At 31.6% G+C, this 23,829-nt stretch overlaps 2 protein-coding genes across 2 annotated transcripts in view; both read left to right on the top strand.

Moving 5' to 3' along the window:
• The window catches only part of LOC114325498 (suppressor of lurcher protein 1), a 933,155-nt gene that overhangs the window by 349,057 nt on the left and 560,269 nt on the right, over positions 1–23,829 (top strand). The window lies entirely within an intron of this gene.
• LOC114330472 (uncharacterized) lies at positions 9,037–21,242 on the top strand. The gene is made up of 3 exons (XM_028279816.2): positions 9,037–9,272; positions 12,584–13,351; positions 18,292–21,242. The coding sequence occupies exons 1-3, from the start codon at positions 9,270–9,272 to the stop codon at positions 18,754–18,756; spliced, it is 1,236 nt and encodes a 411-aa protein (XP_028135617.1). The 5' UTR covers positions 9,037–9,269; the 3' UTR covers positions 18,757–21,242.

Here is a 23,829-nt window from a genome sequence, read left to right as displayed (position 1 = left end):
AAAAAATGTAAAAAATATTATTTTTTTTATATTAGGTATTATATAATATATAATATATAATATAATATTATATAATATATAATTTATTATATAATAATATTATTTTATTTTTATATTATAGTATAAAAAATCGTTAAAAGTATAAATCTTTGAAAAACCATAATCTTTTTAAAAAAAAAGTCGTACAACGTTTTACAGTAGACCATTTTAAAGGCAATTGATTTCTATTCCTATTACGTGTACCATTGCATATACCTAAAGTTACGTAGAAAAATAAAGAACAAAACAGAACAATAATCAGAACAATATTTGCGAAATAACAAGGAAAATTGCCCAAAATTGCTGTGAGTGGCGAACATTGAAAAATCATATTTCGAAAACTATAAATCCTAATTTCCTCTATTAAACAACATTTTAAAGAAGAAATATGTATGTTTTTTTTCTGAAAAGCAATGTCTATACCTATATCCTCGTGGACAAAAGTTATGGGACAAAATACAAAATTTCTTCCTTTTGGGTTTCTTTGTGCTTTTTCTTTTGAATATATTTTTGTAAAAAAAGTATCATTGACTTTAAAAAGTGATATTTAAATAGGATATTTAACCAGAAACAATTTTTATGTAGGTATGTTTGTACCAAAAGTGCATAGCACTCACCCTAATGTAACATGTGCCCAGGGACTAATTCAACCATTTCTCAAAAGCGCACCCCTTTAAATGGTAGCACTCCGCGGTTTTTTCATATATAGATGTCCATTGACCATATGAAATAATAAAACCCCGTTAACGTTGTAGTTCCTTTTAGCTATCTTATTTTAAATATAATCAATAGCCTATAAAGAGGTTTAAATAAAAACTAAAAGCTCAAACGTACCGATTTTATATTTTCAAATATAGGACGACGCGACGTAGAACTCAAACTAAAAGCGGAAAACAAAAGAAATCTACAATTGAATTGATCAATGTAATTACATTTCCTACTCTGAGAAGAAATAATCGCAATGGTAAATAAACCAAACGAGAAAAGATGATCGCGTGTAATCAAAAGGACAAATTATCGTAGGAATCATCGCTATAGAATGGTAGGAAATATTTGTTTGTGTCAACTTAATTTATAAAAAGGTTTTGTTTATTAAAAATTGGGGACTTACTTAAAATTAATTTAAATTCAATGTCCCCAAAGTAGGCATGGATCCAGCGTACCAAAAAAAAAGTTGATTAATAGCAAGCTGAAAATTTTTTAAAAGCTTAACGGTGTCTAGTCGGACAAACCTTGATGTATGGAAACACTGGAACAGGGGAACTTTTAATTGTGGAACAGGTTAAAAAATTTGGAACGTCAGACTACGAAAACTTTCCATGTATTTTATCGGACAGAACTTCCAAGCAATTTGCTACCAGTTCATTAAACTCTCATGCAAAAATCAGACTGCTATTAATTTATTACCAACTGGGCATTTTAGTAAGTTCAACACGAAGAACATGTCAAATAAAAAGAATTATATTGGTGATAAATAGCAGTCTGATTTTTACATGAGAGTTTAATGAAGCAGTAACAAATCAATTGGAAGTTCTGTCTGACAAAATACATGGGGCGTTTTCGTAATCTGACGTGCCAAATTTTTAAACTGTTCCACAATTAAAACTTCCCCTGTTCCAGTGTTGGAATGGAGGATGGATATGACGTATAACAACTCGAAATCCTTGGTTTTGTTTTAGTTGGTATGTATGGTACGTCCTTTTCATGAGAATTTTTCAGTGCGTCACAAATGATAGAAAAAAAGGTAAGTCCGTGATAATACACATTAATAAGATTTATTCTAACATGACATTTTAGTTAAGTCTTACAGTTGTCACATTTTATTTGCAATATGGCATAGAAACAAATCAATTGTGTTTATTGCATTTATAAAATGGTATTTTCTTTGATTTGTATATTCTTATAAATTGTACAGATTATATTCGTAGATATATTATATAATCCGTAAATATTTGTTTTTCGAATATAGCGTCATCTATCGACAACTAGAATAAATGTTATAAGTGTCTCTAATCACAGACGTGCCTTTTTTTGTCACATACAATTTAATGCGTTAGAAATAAATCGAAAAACTGTGACGCACTGAAAGTTGCTGATGAGAAAAAGAATACTAAATATTTTTTTCTGACAAACATTTTAGGATTATTGAGTATGTTTTTGAGTAAACTTAAAGCTTAATTTAATTGATAGCAAGACATTTTAAAGTATATTTACCTGGAGATATCTGCTGTAGTAATTCCTGTAGTGGTTTGATACGCTCAACGTTTTGAATAAATATGGGTGGTGGCTGTTCCTCTCTTCGGTCTTCCAACGTTTCAACTTCTTCACAAAATGTATCATTTTCAAGTAACTCGTATCTGTTAGATATATGAATAGTTTTACTCAGTCAATAATCATTTAGTGAAGCTTTTTTGGTTTTTTTCAAATCAGGACTGTCGTCTTTGCGTTGACGTTTATTGTGGTCTGCTACCCATTCATTATCACGTTTTGCCACATCTGCATCTGGAAGATGTTTTTGCGGTTTATCTATTTGAGAATTTGTTAAATGCGATTATAGATCGTTGTTGCGTATTTTGACTATTTTCTGCTGTTCATCTAGTATTCTAGTGAATTGGAACCTGTCTTTTCGAGTTCTTACAGTTGGAGGAGTTCGTGCTAAGCTATTTCTTCTAATTGCTGGATTTATGTCGTCGCTGCTTGGATAACTAGTAAATTGTTACTGGTTATCATGTTGGTAACTCATAGTTTTCCACTAGTTATAGCCAGGATTTTTTAAAATATTCCGACATATTTTGATAATATATTGGCCTATTTTCTTTATATTTTAGGTATATTTATATTGATAAACTTAGTAATTAGATTTGTAGAAATTACTTAGTGAATAATTATGTTAACATTGCTGTGAAATCTCTAATTATGTTAACATCGTAGAAATTACTTAGTGAATAATTATGTTAACATTAGACACACACAATTTTTTCGGTTAATTGATAACGATGGATTTATACTAATTACAATACGATAAGATAATGATTAGACAAATTGCTTCTTAATTACATCTGTTCACCTCGAAGGTTCGAACAAGACAATGAAAAGGTGAAAAATAAAACATAGTGTCCTAGATTTTAACCATATTTCAGATAATTTCAAATATCTTAAAATTAATCCACTGTAATATATTTAAATATATTAGTAAACAATCAAGCATGCCGAATGTTTAAGCAGTCTTGTAAACAAAACTTGCACATGTAGGTATTAGTGCAAGATTGCATTTCTGTATATTATTAATGACATAATAATCTTGACATACATATCGACGCTGTCAAGCCAAAACGGTATAAACGACATTAACTTGATTTTTCAGGAAACACAAAAAACTGATTATTTTTATTTTTACTAACTCTGCTTATTTGCAAAGTGACTCAAAAAAATTGGTGATTTTTTTTCAAATTTTAATATTTTGTAAACATTAATGTGGCTGAAAATACTATGTGAAATAAATTAAAAACTAGAAAATGGCGCTTACGTCCAATCAAGATATAACATTGGTGAATATGCCAAACTTACCTCTGGCGTTTACGCCGATCGCATTGTTGTAAGGTTAGCCAAAATGGCGCTTAAAAGGGATATATGCCATTAATGAAAAAAAAACGAAAATTAAAAATTGTCGTTTGTGCCAACAAGAAAAATGATGAAATTACGAAGATTTTTGAAAGGTTTTATTTTTTATTAATCAAAAATACATTCTAAGTTAAAAACAAAACCCTAAATTGTTCAAACATGTTTTTGGTGCAAGGATGAAATACTTAACAATAAATAATACTTAACCTTTAACTACCCGCGCATCAAGTTATAACATAACTACACGCGTGGCGTACTTTGTACGGCACAAGAAAATACACTTAAAAACAGCGGATTTGTTTATTTTTTTTTGAAAAAATACACTTAGTTGTTTGGTATAAACCTTATTCGGCATCAGTGAATACTTGGAGTTCCTTCTCAGTAAGCCAATTGGAATTTAGAACCGGAATCTGATGCCATGATAAATAAAAATACTAAAAAAAATTTTTTTAAATGTGATTTTTTGCATGAAAAAAATTATTGTTTATAAAGATAAGTATATTTTGAGCTATAATGACTAAAAAATATTGAAAGATATACTTATATTGCTACTTATATTACTATAATCGTGGCGTATATTGTCCAGCACCGGAAACAATAAATAATAAGCTGTAAATTACGATCTTCCCAGAAGGCCGATTATAACGAAACTAAAACCAATTGTAAAGCACATTCCAGTGATAGGTTAGAGAGATAAACCAGGTCAAAAATTAAATTTTTAAATATATTTACAGTAGAATTCTTACAACTGGCGTACAAAATACGCCAGCGCGTGTAGTTAAAGGTTAAATAGAAGAGCTATACCAAAATTGGTACAAAAATAAAACTCAAAAAACACTTTCAAAGAACAACAACTTAAAAACTAAGAAAACACAAAAATCAGAGGTACGTAAAAATAGTTATTTTTTAATTTCTAAAACAAGTAAGAAAGTAATTATTCACAAAAAGAGCATAAGATTTACTTCTTTTCTATAGTTCAAAATAAAAGTTAATAAAAAAAAACAGAAAAATAAGAGAAAAATATTTAACAACTTTAACCTTTAAACAATTTTTAAAAAAAAGTTCACTCCGTTTTATCTTCTACATCTGTTTCATCCAGTTGATCTGGAACTATGTTTTTCATTTTAAGAGATAAATATTCTGCATGATACTCTGGTTTAATAATTCTGCTGCTAAGTTGAAACATGATGTGAGATCTTGACTAAATATTTCTTCTTTTGCTGCAACGTCTGATGGTTCCTCAAAGATGATAATGTCATTGCTAAAAGCTGGCTTCTGCAATGTTGGCATTATAAATGTCATAAACCTCTAAGGGGAATATAGGGGAATTATTGCCAGTCTGTATATCATTTTGTGCTGCTTCGGTATATGGTTTATTTTCATTTAGTAAGGCCATTATTTTTTTACTTCTGCTATGCATCTGCAACAAAAATATGGCATAAACGCCAAAAATCGATCGCCATTTTTAGCTACATAAAATTGATTTGAACTATATGCAGTAGTACAAAAAGAATTGTTCATCACACTAGTACAAAGTTACAATAAAAAATTTTAAAATAAACTATTTATTTGCGCAATTTTTAAAAAAGAAACCTGCATAAGAATACCATTGAGGAATGGCGCTTGTGTCAACCACGATGTAAATATTTGGTTTTGGCATAAGCGCCTCATAGTTTTTAAAGAAATTCAGGGTGTTTACGCTTCAAAACTCAATACAAATTGAAAATATTGCAGAGGTAAGTAATATCATGTTACTTATCCATAAAAATTGTAAAAATACATACCTTTACTATTATTACTGGACCGAACTGAACACAATGATAATCTTAGGGGCACTGGCGGTTGTGTCAATCAGTGTTTACGTCGACCTTCACGTGCGTGACTAGACTGGCGTTTATAAAAACTTTAAACCAATATTAAACCTATTTCATTTGTTTTCGGTTATGCCGCGGAGACTGTCTGGTGCGGAAATTAAAATACTATTTTTTCGTGCATCTACCTCAAAACTGGTCATTTTGGCGTTTATGCCGTTTTGGCTTGGCAGCGTCGATATACGAAAGTATCACAAACATAGGTAATCAATAAGTATTCATACACAGAGATATTTAGGGCAGTCTAATGTTGGGGTTATTTTAGAGAGTGCCACCTCGAAGAGAGGACGTTCATTTCATCGTCAACTGGGTACTAGAAACCACTAATAAATGTACCTTATATAATAATAAAGAATTAATGGGAAAATAGTGTATCCAGTTAATCAACCCCATTGTTAGGGTAGTAAAAACCCGTTTACCACCATAATAGGCCATTTCCACAGAATTTAAAATTTATAATAATCCGTACAATAATTTCTTTATATTAGCATAAGTAATGATTTCAAGAATTTTGATAGGTTTAGAATGCATATTTTTGAAAAAACGATATAATTTAAAAAAATCAGAATTTTTTAAATTATCGTAATTTTCATTTTCTTTTGATAAGAACTTAAAAAATACTCAATATACGTAAAAAATTATATTTAACCAAATTTTAGTTTTTTCTGTATCAAATATTTTGCCTGTTTTACTATTTCTGTAGAGTAAAAAATAACTTAAATAATTTAAAGCTTAAATTTTGCTGCGAGAATCATGTAACCGGGGCTATTTAACCTTTTATTTTTTTTTTAAATAAGGGGGTTAAAAGATTAAATTTAACGTGGATTAATAGCCCTTGGAACCAGTGGCGGATCCAAGGGGGGACGATGGGGGCGATCGGCTCCCCCTCTCAAACCAAGTGATTAATTTTTTTTTAATTATATATAAAGGTTACAAAAACATTCATTTATTTTTATAGAAAGACTAGGTAGGTATAGCGGGATAGGTAAATCTGCACTCAGCTATATTCGTATTTGGGGTTGGGCACTAGAAAGTACATATTTCAAGACCCCCCGTTAGTCAAATTTTTAGCTCCCTATGTGACCCTAGGTGTCCCCTATCGCAAAAAATGTGATTTTTCGAGCAAAAAAATTTCTGAAGGATCCTTCGATTTAAATAATTTGAAAAAATTTAGGAACATAGACTGTTATATCCAAAAACACTGATTTTTATTTCAGAATTTTTAGATCAAAATTGAGCTTAGGAAAAATTTTAAACCTTTTCTAAAAAATTTAGGTTATGGAGGAAATTTTTGGCGGACACAGAACTGTTTTTTTCCGATTGTTAAAGCAAAGGATCGTTCAGGAAACGCTAAGGATATAAAGGGGGGACATAAAAATAAGTTCTTTCAAATTTTACATAACTTAAAATTTTTTTCAAAATTTTAAAAAAATTTTCCTGAACTCAATTTTGATCAAAAAATCTGAAAAAATTAGTGGTTTTGGACATAACAATGTATATTGCGTATGAGACAAAAATGTAGTTTTGGACATAACAATGTATATTTTTAAGTTTTTCAGATTGTTTAAACCCAAGGATCGCTCAGAAAACAATGTTTTTTAAAAAACACATTTTTACGGGAGGGGACACCTGGGGTCACATAGAGAGCTAACAATTTGGCTAAGGAGGTTTTGAAATATGCACTTTCTAGTTACCACATCCAAATACAAATTCAGCCGAGTGCAGATTTTACCACCTTATCCCTTTATAGCCTTTAGCCAATCGGCCCCAGAGACATGTTAACCATAGACCAGACTAGTTATATGCCACTCAATGCATCGGGGTGTAACGGCAATATCAAGTACGGTGGTCTAGCTATCTTTGTCTTCCGTGCGGATGTGAGCGTATCTACCAAGAGGTGGGAGTAATGGAACGACACAAACACAGAGGCGGCGGCCATCATATGCTAGAGAGAGAAAGCTAAGCGCCTATGATGGTACTCCATCCTTAAGAACATCCTAGGTTAGTCGGGGTAGTTACCCCCTATTATAGGGGTTAATGAAGTAAACACTTTTACTGAATACTTATTTATTTACCAACTCTAAATACCACAGTAACTAGTTGGTGCGTTTGAAGTCTAGCTGTCTAATAATGTATCTGAATCACGAATGATAATTGATAAACTAATGAAATGGAATGATCCACAATGCTTTGCTGTAACTATAAATAAACTCGGAAAGTGTTGATGTTTTTAATGCTGACTTCAGCTTGACCGTGAATTAAGAATAATATTGAACCGCTGACGAAGCGTTATTGAAAACTGGTGCACTTGTGTTAAGTAATCGGTGTCACCTCAACGTGACGTTTGTTTTGTAGAACATTTAAAAATTAAACGAATATGTCTTGCTCTTATTTTGGATTATGATAATCCTGTACACGCCGGTAGAGAGAGATAGATAGACCACCGACCCGAACTGCTCCGCGTTACGCTATTTTTCGGACCTGGCCTAATCTACTTGTTATTATATATCTATGATCGGCCCCCCCTCTTAACGATGCTGGATCCGCCGCTGCTTGGAACTAGCTTTCAAATGGTTCTTAGGTGAACCTGATATCGTAAAAATTAACGGAGTTATTAAAAAAATATATCATTTTTTGGAAAAATTTTTAAAATAAATTTTTAAATATTTTAGAGCATAAACTTTAATGCTATCAACTTGTTCGGGGGCTAATGTGATAGATATTTCTAAGTACTTTGACAAATGTTTAATAAGTGTAGGTATGTTATAAAATGGACCATTTTCCCGTTATTTAAGCTTCAATACTTAGATTTGGGTACTCGCCGGACAAAAATATACATTCAATTACCTATAACTCACTTTTATTTAAGACCAAAAGGTTTTTCTAGTAAGAAGTTTATTTCAACTTTTATTATCTTCAATTTTGGTAATTATATCTTTTTTGTAAAAACTTATAGTTTTTGAGATATTTATGAAAAATCGGTTAAAAACATACATTTTTCTCAGGAATAATTAAAATGTTTGATCTTTAATAGCTCAAAAAGTTTTGATTTATTTTAAAACTTTTGCTTGGAATTTGTCTTTCTATGTAATTATGGGGTTATTTTAATAAAATAATTTTCACCCCCGAGAAGGGGTGGCAACCACTCCCAGGGTAAAAGTGCAAGTTAGTACCATGCCAGTCACCTTTGTTCCTTGAGATATCCTCTAACCACTCACCAATTTTCATGCAAATCTATGGAGGTTCAACGAAATCGGAGGTAATAGCTCATATCTATCTTCAGTGACTGCACTAATAATATAATTGTTTGTAGCGATATGTAATTTTTTTTATTTAAATTTATGTGTCTCGGCTGCAATGGCCATTGACACTATAATATATAAAATTAAATAATAATTTTAAAAAATTGGGGTATAATTACGGCTTTTGTAAGAAAACACTAATTATTTATTCTACTACAATTACCGTTGATAGTACTAATTGTTACGGACGAATTATGGTCGTTTTGATAAAAATAATTATTTTTTCAATTAGTGAGCGTTTGTTTATCTATTCAGTTTGGCTTTTGAGGTGTACTCTAATGTTTATACCAGGTCGTATTAGTTTATCCTGAAGTGTGCGTATTTATATTAGGATCACCTAGTTTGGACCATACTATACCAATAATAATTAATTATATAGCCTATAGCCTATATGAAGAATTAGTTTGTCCTGAAATCATACTTGGTCGGTAACATAATGGTGTGTATAACTATATTTTTTATTTTTTATTATTTTTTATTTATTTCTGCTTCATTTGAAACTACATACTTATAGAAGGTGTTCCAGTAGTGAAAAGGTCGCATATGTCGTGAAATGAACTATCGAATGACACTTAACATGACCCTCACTTCACCCCCTGGAGGTTTGGTGAGGGGTAACATTAAAATCCTTAATGAAGACCCCTTGTTTATTGCAGATTTGCATTCCTTACATAAAAAGGCAACTTTTATTCGAGACATTTTTTTCGAATTTTGGATAGATGGCGCTATAATTGGTAATGGTTATTTATGTATTCTTTTTCTCATGATCATTTTTCAGTGCGTCACAGTTTTTCGATTTCTTTCTAACGCATTAAATTGTATGTGACAGAAAAAAAGGCACGTCGGTGATTACATTTCGTCGGTAACATTTATATAACATTTATTCTAGTTGTCGATAGATGGCGCCATAATAAAAAAATATTTTTTTTTAATTATATAATAATATTACAAATATAATCTGTATAATTTATAAGACTATACCAATCAAAGAAAATACCATTTTATAAATGCAAGAAACACATTTGATTTGTTTTTGTTCCAAATTGAAAATAAAATGTGACAACTGTCAGATTGAACTAAAATGTCATGTTAGAATAAATGTCATAAATGTGTATTATCACGGACTTACTCTTTTTCCTATCATTTGTTACGCACTGAAAAATGATCATGAAAAGGACAATACCAAGTTAGTAAAGTGATTTGTTATCGAACGAGTCTGATATTACGGGAAGAGCGAGCGTAGCGAACAAGGCGAGTAACAGACGAGTTCGATAAAGAGTTTATAATAACGTGGTGCATACAAAATTGTATCGCCAACATAATTTGATATTGGTTTTAACACTTACTTATAATTTACAATTTAAGATGTTTTTAAATTTTAGACGTAATAAAAATTGCATGACAGTGATGACAGATGACTTTTGCATGATGGCCGCTTTCAATTTTTAATCGATAGTTATCAATATTGAATAATTACTAAATCGGTAAAGTTTTGATTTATTTTATTTAAATATTATTACAAAAGACTACAGAATTTCACGTTTTGACATAAATTTAATTAATTATATCCCAAATTTTGTATAATATTTTTAATAATTAAAGTAAAAGTAAATAAATGTTAAGTTCATTCAAATAAATAATCGATTAATGCCATCGACCCCTTTACATTCAATCTCGGTTAATTTGATTAATAATCGCGGCAGGTAAAGTAAAATTCTTCTTTCAGTACAATAAAGTCTTACTTTCCTGCCGTAAATGAGAGCAAAACAGTACAATAATGAATGACTTTAGTGAAGGTTGGCGATAAAAACAATTTATCGTGATACCATAGGTAAATTGTTAGAGAAACGGTCTAATATCTTGAGAAGTACACTTCCAAATGAAAGACCAAAAAACACTTTTTTAATATTTTTCAAAAACCTATCGAATGACACCAAACACGACCCTCCACTCCACACACTAGAGGTGAGAACCCCCGTATTTTATTGCAGGTTTGGATTCCTCATAAAAAAATAAATAACATTTATTCGAAATTTTTTTTAGAATTGTTCATAGATAGCGCTATAATCGAAAAAATGCGATTTATTAGCGCCATCTATCAAAAATTCTTAAAAATGTTTTGAATAAATGTTACAGTGGAACCTCGATAACTCGGATTAATCGGGACCGCGGCCGATCCGGGTTATCGAAAATCCGGGTTAGCTGGAAAATATGGTAAAAATTAATAAAATACAGTATACTTACAGATAACCTCCATTATAATTACAAAAACATGAAACACATATGCACAATACACATCTAAATTACGTATAGTTGTATAGAGTGTAGAGTATTGTTCATTTCTTGGTAAAAAACTCAGTCATACTGTAGATGTACCGACACCATATGATGCTGCAATAAATTGATTTTAAAGATTCGCCTTTATCAATTCTACCTAATTCTTCTAGTTTCTTTTCCATTGTCACTACAACATTTTTACGTTTTGTTGCCATTACGTAGACAAAAAACACGCAAACACAATCTGAAGCACGACTACAGAACAAAAGTGAACAATACGACTGTACTACACACAATATGCTCACAAGGAACAATGTTGTTATTTAAGAACAGACTAAGACCATTGTTTTAAAAAAGATTTTTTTTAATAGTCTTTTAGTCTATTTTAAACAATGCTAAGACAGTTTGACAAAAATAAAGGAAAATGAATACAGACAGGTGCCTGTTCTTTCCGGTAAGCCGAGACGGTAGCTCTGCCGCCGTGTGTCATGAATCATTGTTACTATCGTATAGTTCAAATTACACAAATACACATTATCTTTCAAATATTATTTTGCCTACATACATTTTTATTTGATAAAATTGTTAAATTGTTTATTTGTTAAAATGTTTGTCTGATGAAAATCGGTCCGGGTTAGCCGGACTTCCGGGTTATCGGGGGCCGACTTATCGGGGTTCCACTGTACTTATTTTTCCATGAGGAATCTAAATCTGCAATAAAAAATAGGAGTTCCTACTTAAGATTTTATAGTTACCCTCACCCCACCCCTGGGTGTGGAGAGGGGGTAGTGTTTAATGTCATTAGATAGGTCTTTGACAAATATTAAATATTTCTTTTTTTTTTAATTTGTCATTTGGAAGTGTATTTATTGAGATATTAGACCGTTTTTTAATTTACCTATGGTATCACGATAAATCGGTTTTACCGATTATAGCGCCATCAGATCCACAATTCAAAAAAGTGTTTTGAATAAAAGTTGCTTATTTTTAAATAAGGAATTCAAGTTTGTAATAAAAAATGAGGATTTCCAAATCTGTCATAAAAAAAAACAAATGGCTCGGTATTAGAGATTTTAGCCCTTAAACATGTGAGAAAAGATACCTGACTCAGTGTCGCTCTGGTCGCTCTCGTAAAATTGACATGTGTAGTTCTAAGTTAAATTGGTTTATGTAACATACCTACAGCAATTCGTAAGTTATATGTATCACTGGAATATTATGTTTGTACCTGACTGTTAGTTAATTTTGTAGTTTCTTCCTGATGAAGATGAAGATGAAAAATAAATGTTCAAACAAAAATAAAACAAAATTAAATGTAGTTTCATTCTAAGCCACAGACCGCAATTTCTGTTAATTCAACACTATATATATATATATATATATATATATTAAATTTATATATTAAATTGTATATATTAAATAAGGCAATAAATTGCCCAAAATCTTACTCTAACTTAAATAATTTCGTTTTAGAAATTTAATATGGATATATTACCAGTATTAAAAGAAGTATTTTATTCCCAAAATCTGAAATTTTTCGATGTAAAAATTGATGAAAACTCCCAAAGATCATTTCATATGGGTTCACATTTGTTATTTGCTAAAGTCAGTATTATAGACCAACAGGAAAACGCACGAGAAATTCCATTAGCAGTAAAAGTTGGAAAAACTAAACTAGATTCCAGCATGGTTGCTACAGGATGTCGCGAGTCAGCATTTTTTAGAGAAATTGTACCTATTTTCAACAAATTGCAGACCGATTTGAAGATTAAAAACATATTTAATAAAATACCAAAATGTTACAGAACTTTAATGAAAGATGGATATGAAATAATTATTTTGGAAAATCTTTCATTTTCTGGCTGGGGGGTAATTGACTCCTTTGTATCTCTAAACGCGGAAGGGCAAGAGGTCATTGCAAAAAACATAGCACAATACCATGCTCTCTCTTTTGCTCTGAGACATATAGACAAACAAACATTTGACAAACATGCTACAGATTTTAATATGACAAACAGAGAAGTTATGGTAAAGATCAACGATGTATTTCAAGACCTATTGTGCAAAATAATTGAAAATACTTTGGAAGAGACTAACAAGCAAGAAATGTTATCGAAGTTTAGAATATTAATGAAAAACGTTAATGAACAAACTATGCTGAACATTGTTGATGATCTTCCGAAAGAAGTTGTGGTTGTCCATGGCGATCTTCATAAGTTTAACCTTATGTATAAATTTAAGGTAGGAAATTACTTATTTCTATTTAGAGTACATAAAACTTTAATTTCTTTACCCAATACAGGTATTTATCAATAATAAATAAGATAAGAGAGTTAAGATTTAATTTAATTTCAAAGACCACCACCTGTGACGTTGGGGTGGCAACCAAGACACTACCCCGAACAAACAAACTTAAACTTTTTCCATTTCTTTATCCCCTGTCTTAGTCAGGCCGTACATCAAAGAAACATGAAACGTGAAACATTAAACGTGAAACATGAAACAAATAAATTGTAAAAAAGTAACCATTTCATGTGATATGCTAATCGATGAAACAAAAATAAAATTTGTATAGTCAGCAATGGATAGTGACGTGGTCGTTGCTGTCGGCGCCGTTCTTTAATTTCTTTTTAATATTAAACAAACGTGAAACATAAAACGTGAAACATGAAACAAATAAATTGTTAAGACCGAAACCGTTTCATGTTATATAGTGTAGGAAACAGAGGTTGAACTTCGCAAACTCGACACAAGTCCGGTTTTATTTTTTTTTCTATTATATCAAGAGGTGTTTTTAATGAGACTAACTTTTTTTTAAAAGATTTCGCCCCGGAACACCCATTTTCACCCCTTTAATAGGGGTAGTTTGTGAGTTTTGCAAAACGTAGCCCTTCCTGTACGTTATTGCAAAAAATTCCTTAATAGAAATATGAAGAGGACTATATTTCCCACAATTTATTCCGCGACAGCATATTATATCTATCACACACCGTTTAGCGGAGGTGGCGCCCCAAAGTTGACAAGTTTTTAAAAAAGATGTTTTAAAAAAATTATTTTTCCCTGACCGTAATGGGAATCAAGAAGCAACCCAGCGGCAATTAGTCACAAATAAATGTCTGACTTTTTGGTACAGGTTTCATTTAAGGGCATTGTCCATTTTTTAATTACAGGGTGTTAACTTTTAAAAGGTCCCTTTTTATACTATCTGAACCGCTTATGCCAGAGTAAAAAAACTTTTAGCGATTACCCATGTACACGTGTTATTTACAAATTTGTATAATTCACCCCCATATTTTCCCCGAAACCAACAAAAAAAAAGGAAAATTAATAAAGAAAATATGCAAAAATTGACTGTGGGCCACCACTGCGGCTTTAGGGTGCAAAGAAAGTAAAATATGTATAGGTCATAACATGTAGCAGACAGTGTGTTATTTTATTTGTCATAAGTATGTTATTAATAAAATAAATAGGTGACAAAAAAAAACAAAAACTGGAGCCCGCCAAAGCATTTCTGAGATTTGCGGCGCCACTGTGCCGTAACGGTTGCTTATACGAAAAAACTGCATAGGGCCTTGTTTGTAGAGCAAATAGTGGTCTTTAATTCTGTATAAGCGTTGTTTCAAAAAATATATATAAGTAATGAAAAAATCGTAAAAATATGCTCGCCAAACTTATTTTCAGGGATAAGGGTAGTCTCCGCAGGGATGTTGCAATAACCATAATATATATATTTATATAAAAACACTACTGATGGAGTAGCATTTCCGGGAAAAATATTTTAAGAAAATGTTAGTCTCATAATAAACACCCCTTGATATACCAGAAAAAAAAAGTAAAACCGGACTTGTGTCGAGTTTTCGAAGTTTAACCTCTGTTGCCTACACTAATATACTAATCAAAGAAACAAAAATAAAATTTAGATGTTAAATAATATAAAGTGATGATGGCGAGGCCGTTGCTGTTGTGGAAACTCTTTTATTATCTACTGTCCAAAAATCATATAGTACATACTATTTGGTTGCAAACGAATTAGATAATTATCAGTAGTAATTGCACAAGAGCTCTGAAATTATTGAATTTTTCCCGAGTGACACTTTGACAGTTTTAATTTCACGAGCCGAAGGCGAGTGAAATTATGTCAAAGTGTCACGAGAGCAAAAATTCTATATTAATTTCAGAGGTCGGGTGCAATTTGTTGCGATTATTTCATGAATAAAACTGTTCAAAACCAAAATTTTATTGTAATTTATTTATGTAAGTACCATTAAACACACAGTTTTTATAAATATTTGACGATTGAAAGTCATCACTTTTATAATTTTTAAAACAATAATTGTCATTAATGTCACTGAATGTATTTTTTCGTAGCAACGAAGGGCATCTGACGTAATATACTTAACGACGGGAGATTATTAAAAATTATCGGTTTAATTCAGATTTCTGTAGCTTTCTATTGGTCAGAATCTCCTATGAATGAAATAATCTTGATAAATTTCAATAATTTTATAGAATGAGTATTCAACTATTTACATTGTTTATTGTGGGTCCTGGTTAAAAAAACGATATTTTCTTGTTATTGCCTATTCGAGTACCACTCTAGTTTATAATTGTACAACTCTTCGTTCTGCTTCACCACAGAAACCAATGCAATATTAAATCCTTGATCGGCATTTATTTTACGCACGTAACTTTATTCAAAACAATGAAACTGATATCGAAAAATAGAACATGTCTTATTTTATGAAACACGTTTCAAGAAGATAAAAATGTGTCACGAGCATGAATCACACTGGTTTCATAGATATTCGGACGTCTATTTGTTTAGCAGTGTTTTATTTCCATGAAACGTGTTTCACGTTTCATGTTTCTTTGGTGTGCGCCTTCGGAAGATAAAAATGTTTCACACGCATGAATCACACTCGTTTCATTGGTATGCGGACTTCTATTTGTTTAGCATTGTTTTATTTTCATGAAACGTGTTTTACGTTTTATGTTTCATGTTTTACTTTTCATGTTTCTTTGATGTGCGGCCTGCGAGAGTGAGAATGTAAGTAAGAATGTATCAGGTACACGACCTTCCTATTTATATTTATTATAGTTAAAACATTGCAAATATATTATATTAACTTATATGGTAAGGTACAACAAACAAAGTGTACTAATAATTTGTTTAGTTGCATTATTTTAAGCTTCCGTGACTAACATTGGGTCTGTGAGACGGACCACTTAGAGTTTTTACGATTATATCCAAATTGTTCGTTATGTATCTTCGCCGCCATCAGTAGCTGCCTGATTCAGGTGTTTGTTTATAGTGTAGAAGTTTGAGTGTTTAGTGTCAAGTGATTATGCAATTAACGGCAATTTTATATAAAACTTTTTCTGAGAGACCGATGTTGGACGTGACATATTCGATGAAAAAAATATTTATATTAACGAAACGGCATGCGACATGCGAACAAAAAATGATGATTTGATTATTTAGTAGCTAGGTGCAAAAAAACAGCATTGGAAAAATTGAGCCTGTTTTTTACAAATGAGATGTTGTATATTTGTTTTTATTTTCTTTGGTATTTTGCTAATGTTTAAGAGGCTTAATAAATTAAAAATAGGTATCAATCTTGTTTAGTTTCACTCCTTCAAGGAGTAAATACAACCCTACACTTGAAAGTGTGTCAATGGAAACATTTTTTTAGCTTTAATGTTCAGAAAATCTATGTTAGTTACGGAAGGTTAATAGATTCAATACTTTGAACTTTGCTACTATCGTAATAAGTTATACAAATTGCAATTATAATATTATGACCTTATTTTTATAACAAAGGAGTTAGGAAAGTTCCTTGAGGGTTCTCGTATACCATCACACACCATATGTTAATGATTGAATGAATGAATTTATTTTAACTAGGGTATACATATGTATTTGGGTTTGTAGCAAGTCAAATATGTATTAAATCAATGTATATCAAATATGTACATTTCGACCTCTTGATCTGATCTGAGAACAGCCCGTGGTATGCCGCCTTTTTAAAGAAAACTTGTCACAACTTTTTTAAAGCCTTTAAAAAAACCTGTTTTTTTTAGTTTGCAGCATCCAAAGTAAGCAAGTTGCGCTCAAAATAATGTTGGTCCCTTTTTTTGGTAAAAAAATCGTGAAAATCACTGCTTCACAAGTCACTGTACTTATGCATTGTTTATATACTATCTGTAAGTTTTAAATTTTGAAAAACTTGCTTTTTTTCAAAATCATTTAAAAATTATGAGTAATAACAGAAATTTTAAACAGTAAAAAATGTAGGGTTTTGCTTTTCTGAATATGATGAATTTTTTGTTTTTCTGTAAGACAAAAATTAGTTGATAATGGCTGATAAAATTTGCAAAAACTTGTGATTAGTGACTCTATCAATTCCTTTCAAATACAACCCTTTTAAAAATAATCAGTTTGAACTGATGAAACTTACATATCCTATATATACAATGCATACGACAAGTTACTTGTGAAGTGTAACAATTAATTTCATTTGAGATGCTAATAGGGGGTGATTTTGACGATTTTTTTACTAAAAAATGGACTAACTTTACTTTGAGTGTAACTTTGAGTTTTCTCCGAGAAATGCTTCTTATTTCGCGTTGAAATGTTCGATTTGAAATTTGATGAATGAACCTATTTTCATTAGCTTAAACTTTGCTACTGCTGAGTCTACGCACCTCATGCATACACCATTTCCATTTCTCTGTTTTTAGCTATACTTTTGCTAAGAATGATATTTATTCGATAAAATGCTTACTTTTTGAGGTATTACCGAAAAACCGTCTAAAACCGTCGGTTTTTTTTTTTGAAAAATGAAAATATTCACTCTCAAATAACTCGACAAGTATTGACTATTGTTGAAAAAACGCTATAGAAAAACAGTTGCTTAGAATTAGTCAGTTTATCCATTTCCGGACTTATTTTGAACGTAGATTTTTTCACCTCCGAGAAGGGGTGAAACTCACCCCCAGGGCAAAAGCACACATCGACATAACATCAGTTTTTTTGACATATTAGCTTTGTTCATGCCAAATTTCATATCAGTGCAATCGGTTTTTTTTAATTTTTAGGTTTTGCAATATTTTACCATGAGTGAATGGACTATAAATAGGTTTAAACTTTGTGTACTTATAACGTTTTTTATTATTTTTAGGACAAAAGTTCTGGATCTATAGTAGATGCAATGTTTATTGATTTCCAAGATTCCAGAATACATTCACCTGTTCTAGATTTAACCTATTACTTTTTCTTCAGCGTACAGATACCATTTAAGGCATCAGACTTTTTAAAATATTATCATCAAGAACTTACAACTTATTTACGAGATTTAACTTGTGACGCAAATAAACTCTTTCCGTACTCAACACTAATAGAACATTGGAACAAGTATGCGTTTTATGGTTTCTGTTGTGGAGTGACATATGTGACACTAGAATTTGCTGTAGGCACCCTCCAAAAACCGTCTAATGGTACGATAGAGAGTGTTGAAGAACCTGTTGATATGGATAAGACCATTAGGAATGCATGTTTGAACCCAGAAGTGACTAATAATGGCTTATATAAACAATCGTTAATAAATTTGACTGAAAACTATCTGGAAAGCATAAATATTCAATAATGTAGTTTTTAACTATTAAGGCAGGTTTACATAATATCCAGTAACTGACACGACAGCGCTAGCATGGTGGGGGACTCATGCAAACGCTTTTTTGCGCCAGTCCAACGTTGTCGGCCAGCGCTGACTCAAATAGAAAATTGTTTAATTTTTATGCCAGGAGACTGGCGCCAGTTACTAAATGTACCATAAAAATAACTTAATAGATGTGTTAATACACTCCCCAGACAAAATTCCGCCACTCCAAATTTTCGGAATGGGACGTTTCGATGCCGCCGGTTCATCGCCGGTCGTTTCGATGCCGCCGGTTCATCGCCAGTCCATTTCATCGCCGTCATATCTCGCATTTCCTAGAATTCCTAATTAATACTAAAAATAACTAATAATTGTAACTGTCGAAAATTCGGAAATATATCAGATAGCGATTAATTGACTGGCGATGAATCGGCCGGCATCGGCATCGAACTGGCGGCATCGAAACGGCGGCGATGAAACGTCCTAGACCCCCAAATTTTTGACTAAATTTGACAATTTATAACTTTATGAATTGTACTCCAAATTTTAGGATTCTTGCATTAGTTTGTAGGTACATGTATTAGTATCGTTTGTTATTATTTTGGTAACAAAAAATGTTTCAAGAAATCCTCAAGAAAAATTTCATGGAAAAATACTGAAAAATAAGACAACGGTGGCAAATTTTTAAAAGACTTCTCAAAATACATATAATGAATTTTGCGTCAGTTCTCATTATTGGATCAGGGTAAACAAAAAATTCAAAAAGATTTTATTACCTTATGAGTTTCTCGATGTAATACTGTGGAGTTGTTTTAGTTTTATCTAATTTTGATTTTTGATATCACTGAAGTCTAAACAAAGAACTTTTATGACAAAAAGGGGTGAAAATCAACATATTTATTATTGTTACACAAAAAAAGGAGTAAAAATCAAAAAACATCTCGACAGCGTTACGTCAAGAAATGTCTAAATAAAATATATATAAGACTCGAGGAAAGTTGGTCAAGTAATTTTTGAGTCACAATGTCTACAGCCTGAAAAAAGCAATTTTGAGAAAAAAGTGTTTAAAATATTGTCAACTTTATTTCCAATCTCTTTTTTGTCTGTCTAATGGTAAAGTGATACACACCGGAATATGTTTTTGAATCGCGGAGAAATTTACAAAAGAAAATGAGAACAGTTTTTGACCGTTGTTCATTACGTTCAGGCGTGCTGGTGCGAACCTGCTGCAAATCGAGTAGAAAGTAGGGCTATTAAATACTATCCTACCTCCCTACCTCCCTACCTTCGACTTGCTTTGCAGAAAGTTCGAGCCAGCGTGCTTGAGCGTAGTAAGAAACGGTCAACAGCTGTTCTTATTTTCCTTTGTAAATAACTCCGCGATTTAAAAACATATTCCGGTATATTCCGGTGTGCATCACTTAACCATTTGACAGACAAAAAAGAAATTGGCTGTGAATTTTCTGGCTGTAGACATTGTAACTCAAAAACTACTTGACCAACTCACCTTGAATTTTATATATATTTTCTTTAGAGATTCCTTGAGGTAACGTTGTCGAGATATTTTTTGTTTTTTGCTCATTTTTTGTTTAACAATAATAAATATGTTGATTTTCACCCTTTTTTCCAAAAAAAATATTTGTTTAGACTTTAAACTAAAAAACTCCACAGCATTACCTCGAGAAACTAATAAGCTAATAAAATATTTTTTAATTTTTTGTTTATCATGATCCAATGATGAGTTCTCTGAGAATTTTTTTGGAAAAAGGGGTGAAAATCAACATATTTATTATTGATAAAAAAATGAGCAAAAAACAAAAAATATCTCGACAACGTTACCTCAAGGAATGTCTAAAGAAAATATATATAAAATTCAAGGTGAGTTGGTCAAGTAGTTTTTGAGTTACAATGTCTACAGCCAGAAAAAAGCAGTTTTGAGAAAATTGCTTTTAAAATATTGTCAACTTTTATTTCAATTTCTTTTTTGTCTGTCAAATGGCAAAGTGATGCACACCGGAATAAACCGGAATATGTTTTTAAATCGCGGAGTTATTTACATAAGAAAATAAGAACAGCTGTTGACCGTTTCTTACTAGGCTCAAGCACGCTGGCTCGAACTTGCTGCAAAGCAAGTCGAAGGTAGGGAGGTAGGGAGATGGTGTTTAATAGCCCTACTTTCTACTCGATTTGTAGAATTATTCTACCATACTTTAAAAAAAATGTGTTTGGAATATTGATATCAACCCCTTCGGCCCCCCTTAAGGATAGCTATGACACAATTTTGATAGGCAACCCATGCTAGAAATATTTTTATGTTTCATCCGGCAAGCAGATATGTACTGGTCGACCTATATTCGTATCCAGTAATAATCGTAAATGATGTAAGTTTAAAAGCCATGTAAACACAAAATATGTTATTTACACAAGATTGTATAATTGAAATAATAAATAGATGTTTCATTAATAGTTATTAATAGCTTCTTTTAATTGAAATAATAAATAGCAGAAAGTATGTAATACTAATGGGTACGATTAGATGAATCTTGGTTTGAGAAGCAGAACAAGAAATATTTTGAGAGCATGCTAGAAAATCCCTATCTATATTTTCTCTTTCGTAAGAATGTAGCGGCGTCATGTAATAATTTGTTTGACCATTTTTGACCAATTATTTCTCTCCTGCGAGAATGATTAACACGTTGACGGACAGAACGTTTATAGACATCTAATTTCCATTAATGTAATGTGACACAACATCTATAGACGTTGCAGTTTTCCCTATTCTATTTTGCAAAATACATATAGTGTCACAACACTTGCTGATACATTTGACGCACTGTCCGTCAACGTGCTAACCAGTCATATCCTTTATTTGGTCCGAGCGTCGTACCGGAGTTCTTCAAATAGAATAGAATAGAATAGAAATATGCTTTATTTTCACTGAAAATTATACAAATTTTATGGACAAAGCTTAACATAAAGTCAGAAAAAAACAAATAATATCTAACAATAACAATAACAAATACAATTTTCTGAAATTTGATAAATAGTCAATATAAAAAAAAAATACAAAAATACAAAATATAAGTTAATAAAGTAAAGAAAAAAACAAAATCGATATATTGCAACAATTTATAGAAATTGCAAAGTGAACATACAACAAAGTAAACTATAGACATAGGAACTAATAAGTTTAAGCTGCTGCATGTGACATCCAAATAAAGATAAGTTTGGTTACTTGTACATTACTGTAATTTCTTAGTTAGTCATTAGGGAACTCTTCTACTGAATAATATGGTCTTTTAGATAGATGAGCTTTTGTCATTTTACGGAACTTGGGGAAAGATGTTGCAGATTTGAGTTGTAAAGGGAGATGGTTGTATAGTTTTAATTAATTAATTATTAATCATTTTTATTAATATAATATAGATTTCTTTACTAACTCAGAGGACGGGATCGGTAAATAGACATCAAAATTTGACTTTCTGGTGGAGTAGTCATGATGAGGCCTAGCTGGAAAGACATGCATGTGTTTACGAATTAAGCAAACAGTTTCTAAAATATACAAAGGTGTAAGGGTTAAAATTCCGTGATCTTTGAAGTAACTTCTGCAATGTGTTGTTCTTCTGAGGCCAAACAGATACCTTATTGCTCTTTTTTGTAATTTAAAAATAACATCTAATTGGGCAGCTGTACTAGAACCCCAAAAAGGAAGACCATATCGAAGATGAGACTCGAACAAAGAAAAATATGTTAGTTTAGAAGATGCTAAATTAAGTTCTTTCGAAACAGATCTTATAGCATAGCAGGCTGAGGCGAGTTTCTTACTTAACAAATCGATATGAAGGGACCATTTGAGGTTGCTGTCTAAAAAAATACCAAGAAATTTTACAGAATCAACGGTAGAGATCTGGCTGTTATTAACAAGCAGGGGTTGAAGAGCACTTTTATAGGATAATGCTACTGTCTTATCCACGTTAAAAGAGAGTAAATTAGAGTCAGACCAGGTTTTTATCGTAAGCAAATCAGAAGTTATTATTGCATGAAGAGATGCAATAGTTGAGTTGCTCCAAGTGATACTGGTATCATCAACAAAAAGAAAAATTTTTCTGTCAATGTTTCCTCTAGATCTTTTGACCTATACGTTGCGTTGCCTTCAACTATCATTCGTTCCATGCCTTCTCTTCTTCTAGTTGCAAGTCCAAAATATTTCAGTATATTTTGCTTGATAGTTGTGTTGAGTCTAGTTTTTATGTTAAGTTCTGCTAGTATTGAATTATTTGTTGTGCCGTTCATGGTAACCGCAACATTCTACGGTAGACCCACATTTGAACCGCCATTATACTCTTAGAATCTGCTTTTTTGATGGCGCAAGTCTCTAAAGCGTAGATGGCGATAGAAAATATTATTGCTCGAACAAGGCGAAATTTTGTGTTTTTTGTAATATCAGTGTACTTCCATATTTTTGTGAGTTTTGCTGTTGCCGATATGGCCATTACGATAATCGAAGATAAAGGAAGATAATTAGAACTTCTTCTTCTTATTCTTCCTGCTTCCTTAATAGCTCGCGCCTGTTTCATCTTCGGATTCCTCCTCATCAGATATCCAGGTTGTCACTTCATCTCTTTCTTGGCCTTCCTATAATCCTTCGGCCGTTTGGTGATCTGTCTCGGGCTATCGTTAATAATCTTCTTACTCCCATTTTGCTTATATGGCTATACCATTTTTTTTTTCTCTCCGGTGTCCAGTCTTTATGTTTTGTCTTTATGTTCTCTATATTCCGCCATGGTCACCATAGCAAACGAAGTTTTGATACCATAAAAAGACCCAATAAAGGAAAAGTATTGGATGACCGATAAAATACTAGACCTTATTTAACAAAGAAGAAATTGGAAAAACAAAGACGAGATTCGATGTAGAGAGATATATCGACAAATAAGATACGAGGTTAAGCGAGCAAAAGAGGACTGGATGGAACAAAGATGTCGTGAAATGGAAAAACTACAAAAAAAACATGAAGAGTTTAATATACATAGAAAGCTTAAAGAAATTACTTACACTCAG

This window comes from Diabrotica virgifera, chromosome 4, assembly GCF_917563875.1.
Source record: "Diabrotica virgifera virgifera chromosome 4, PGI_DIABVI_V3a".
Lineage (NCBI taxonomy): Eukaryota > Metazoa > Arthropoda > Insecta > Coleoptera > Chrysomelidae > Diabrotica > Diabrotica virgifera.
This window is presented reverse-complemented; position numbering and strand designations above follow the sequence as displayed.

Coding starts and splice junctions, on each gene's coding strand:
- LOC114330472 (XM_028279816.2), top strand. Junction 13,352..18,291: donor ACCTTATGTATAAATTTAAG/GTAGGAAATTAC, acceptor TATTATTTTTAG/GACAAAAGTTCTGGATCTAT.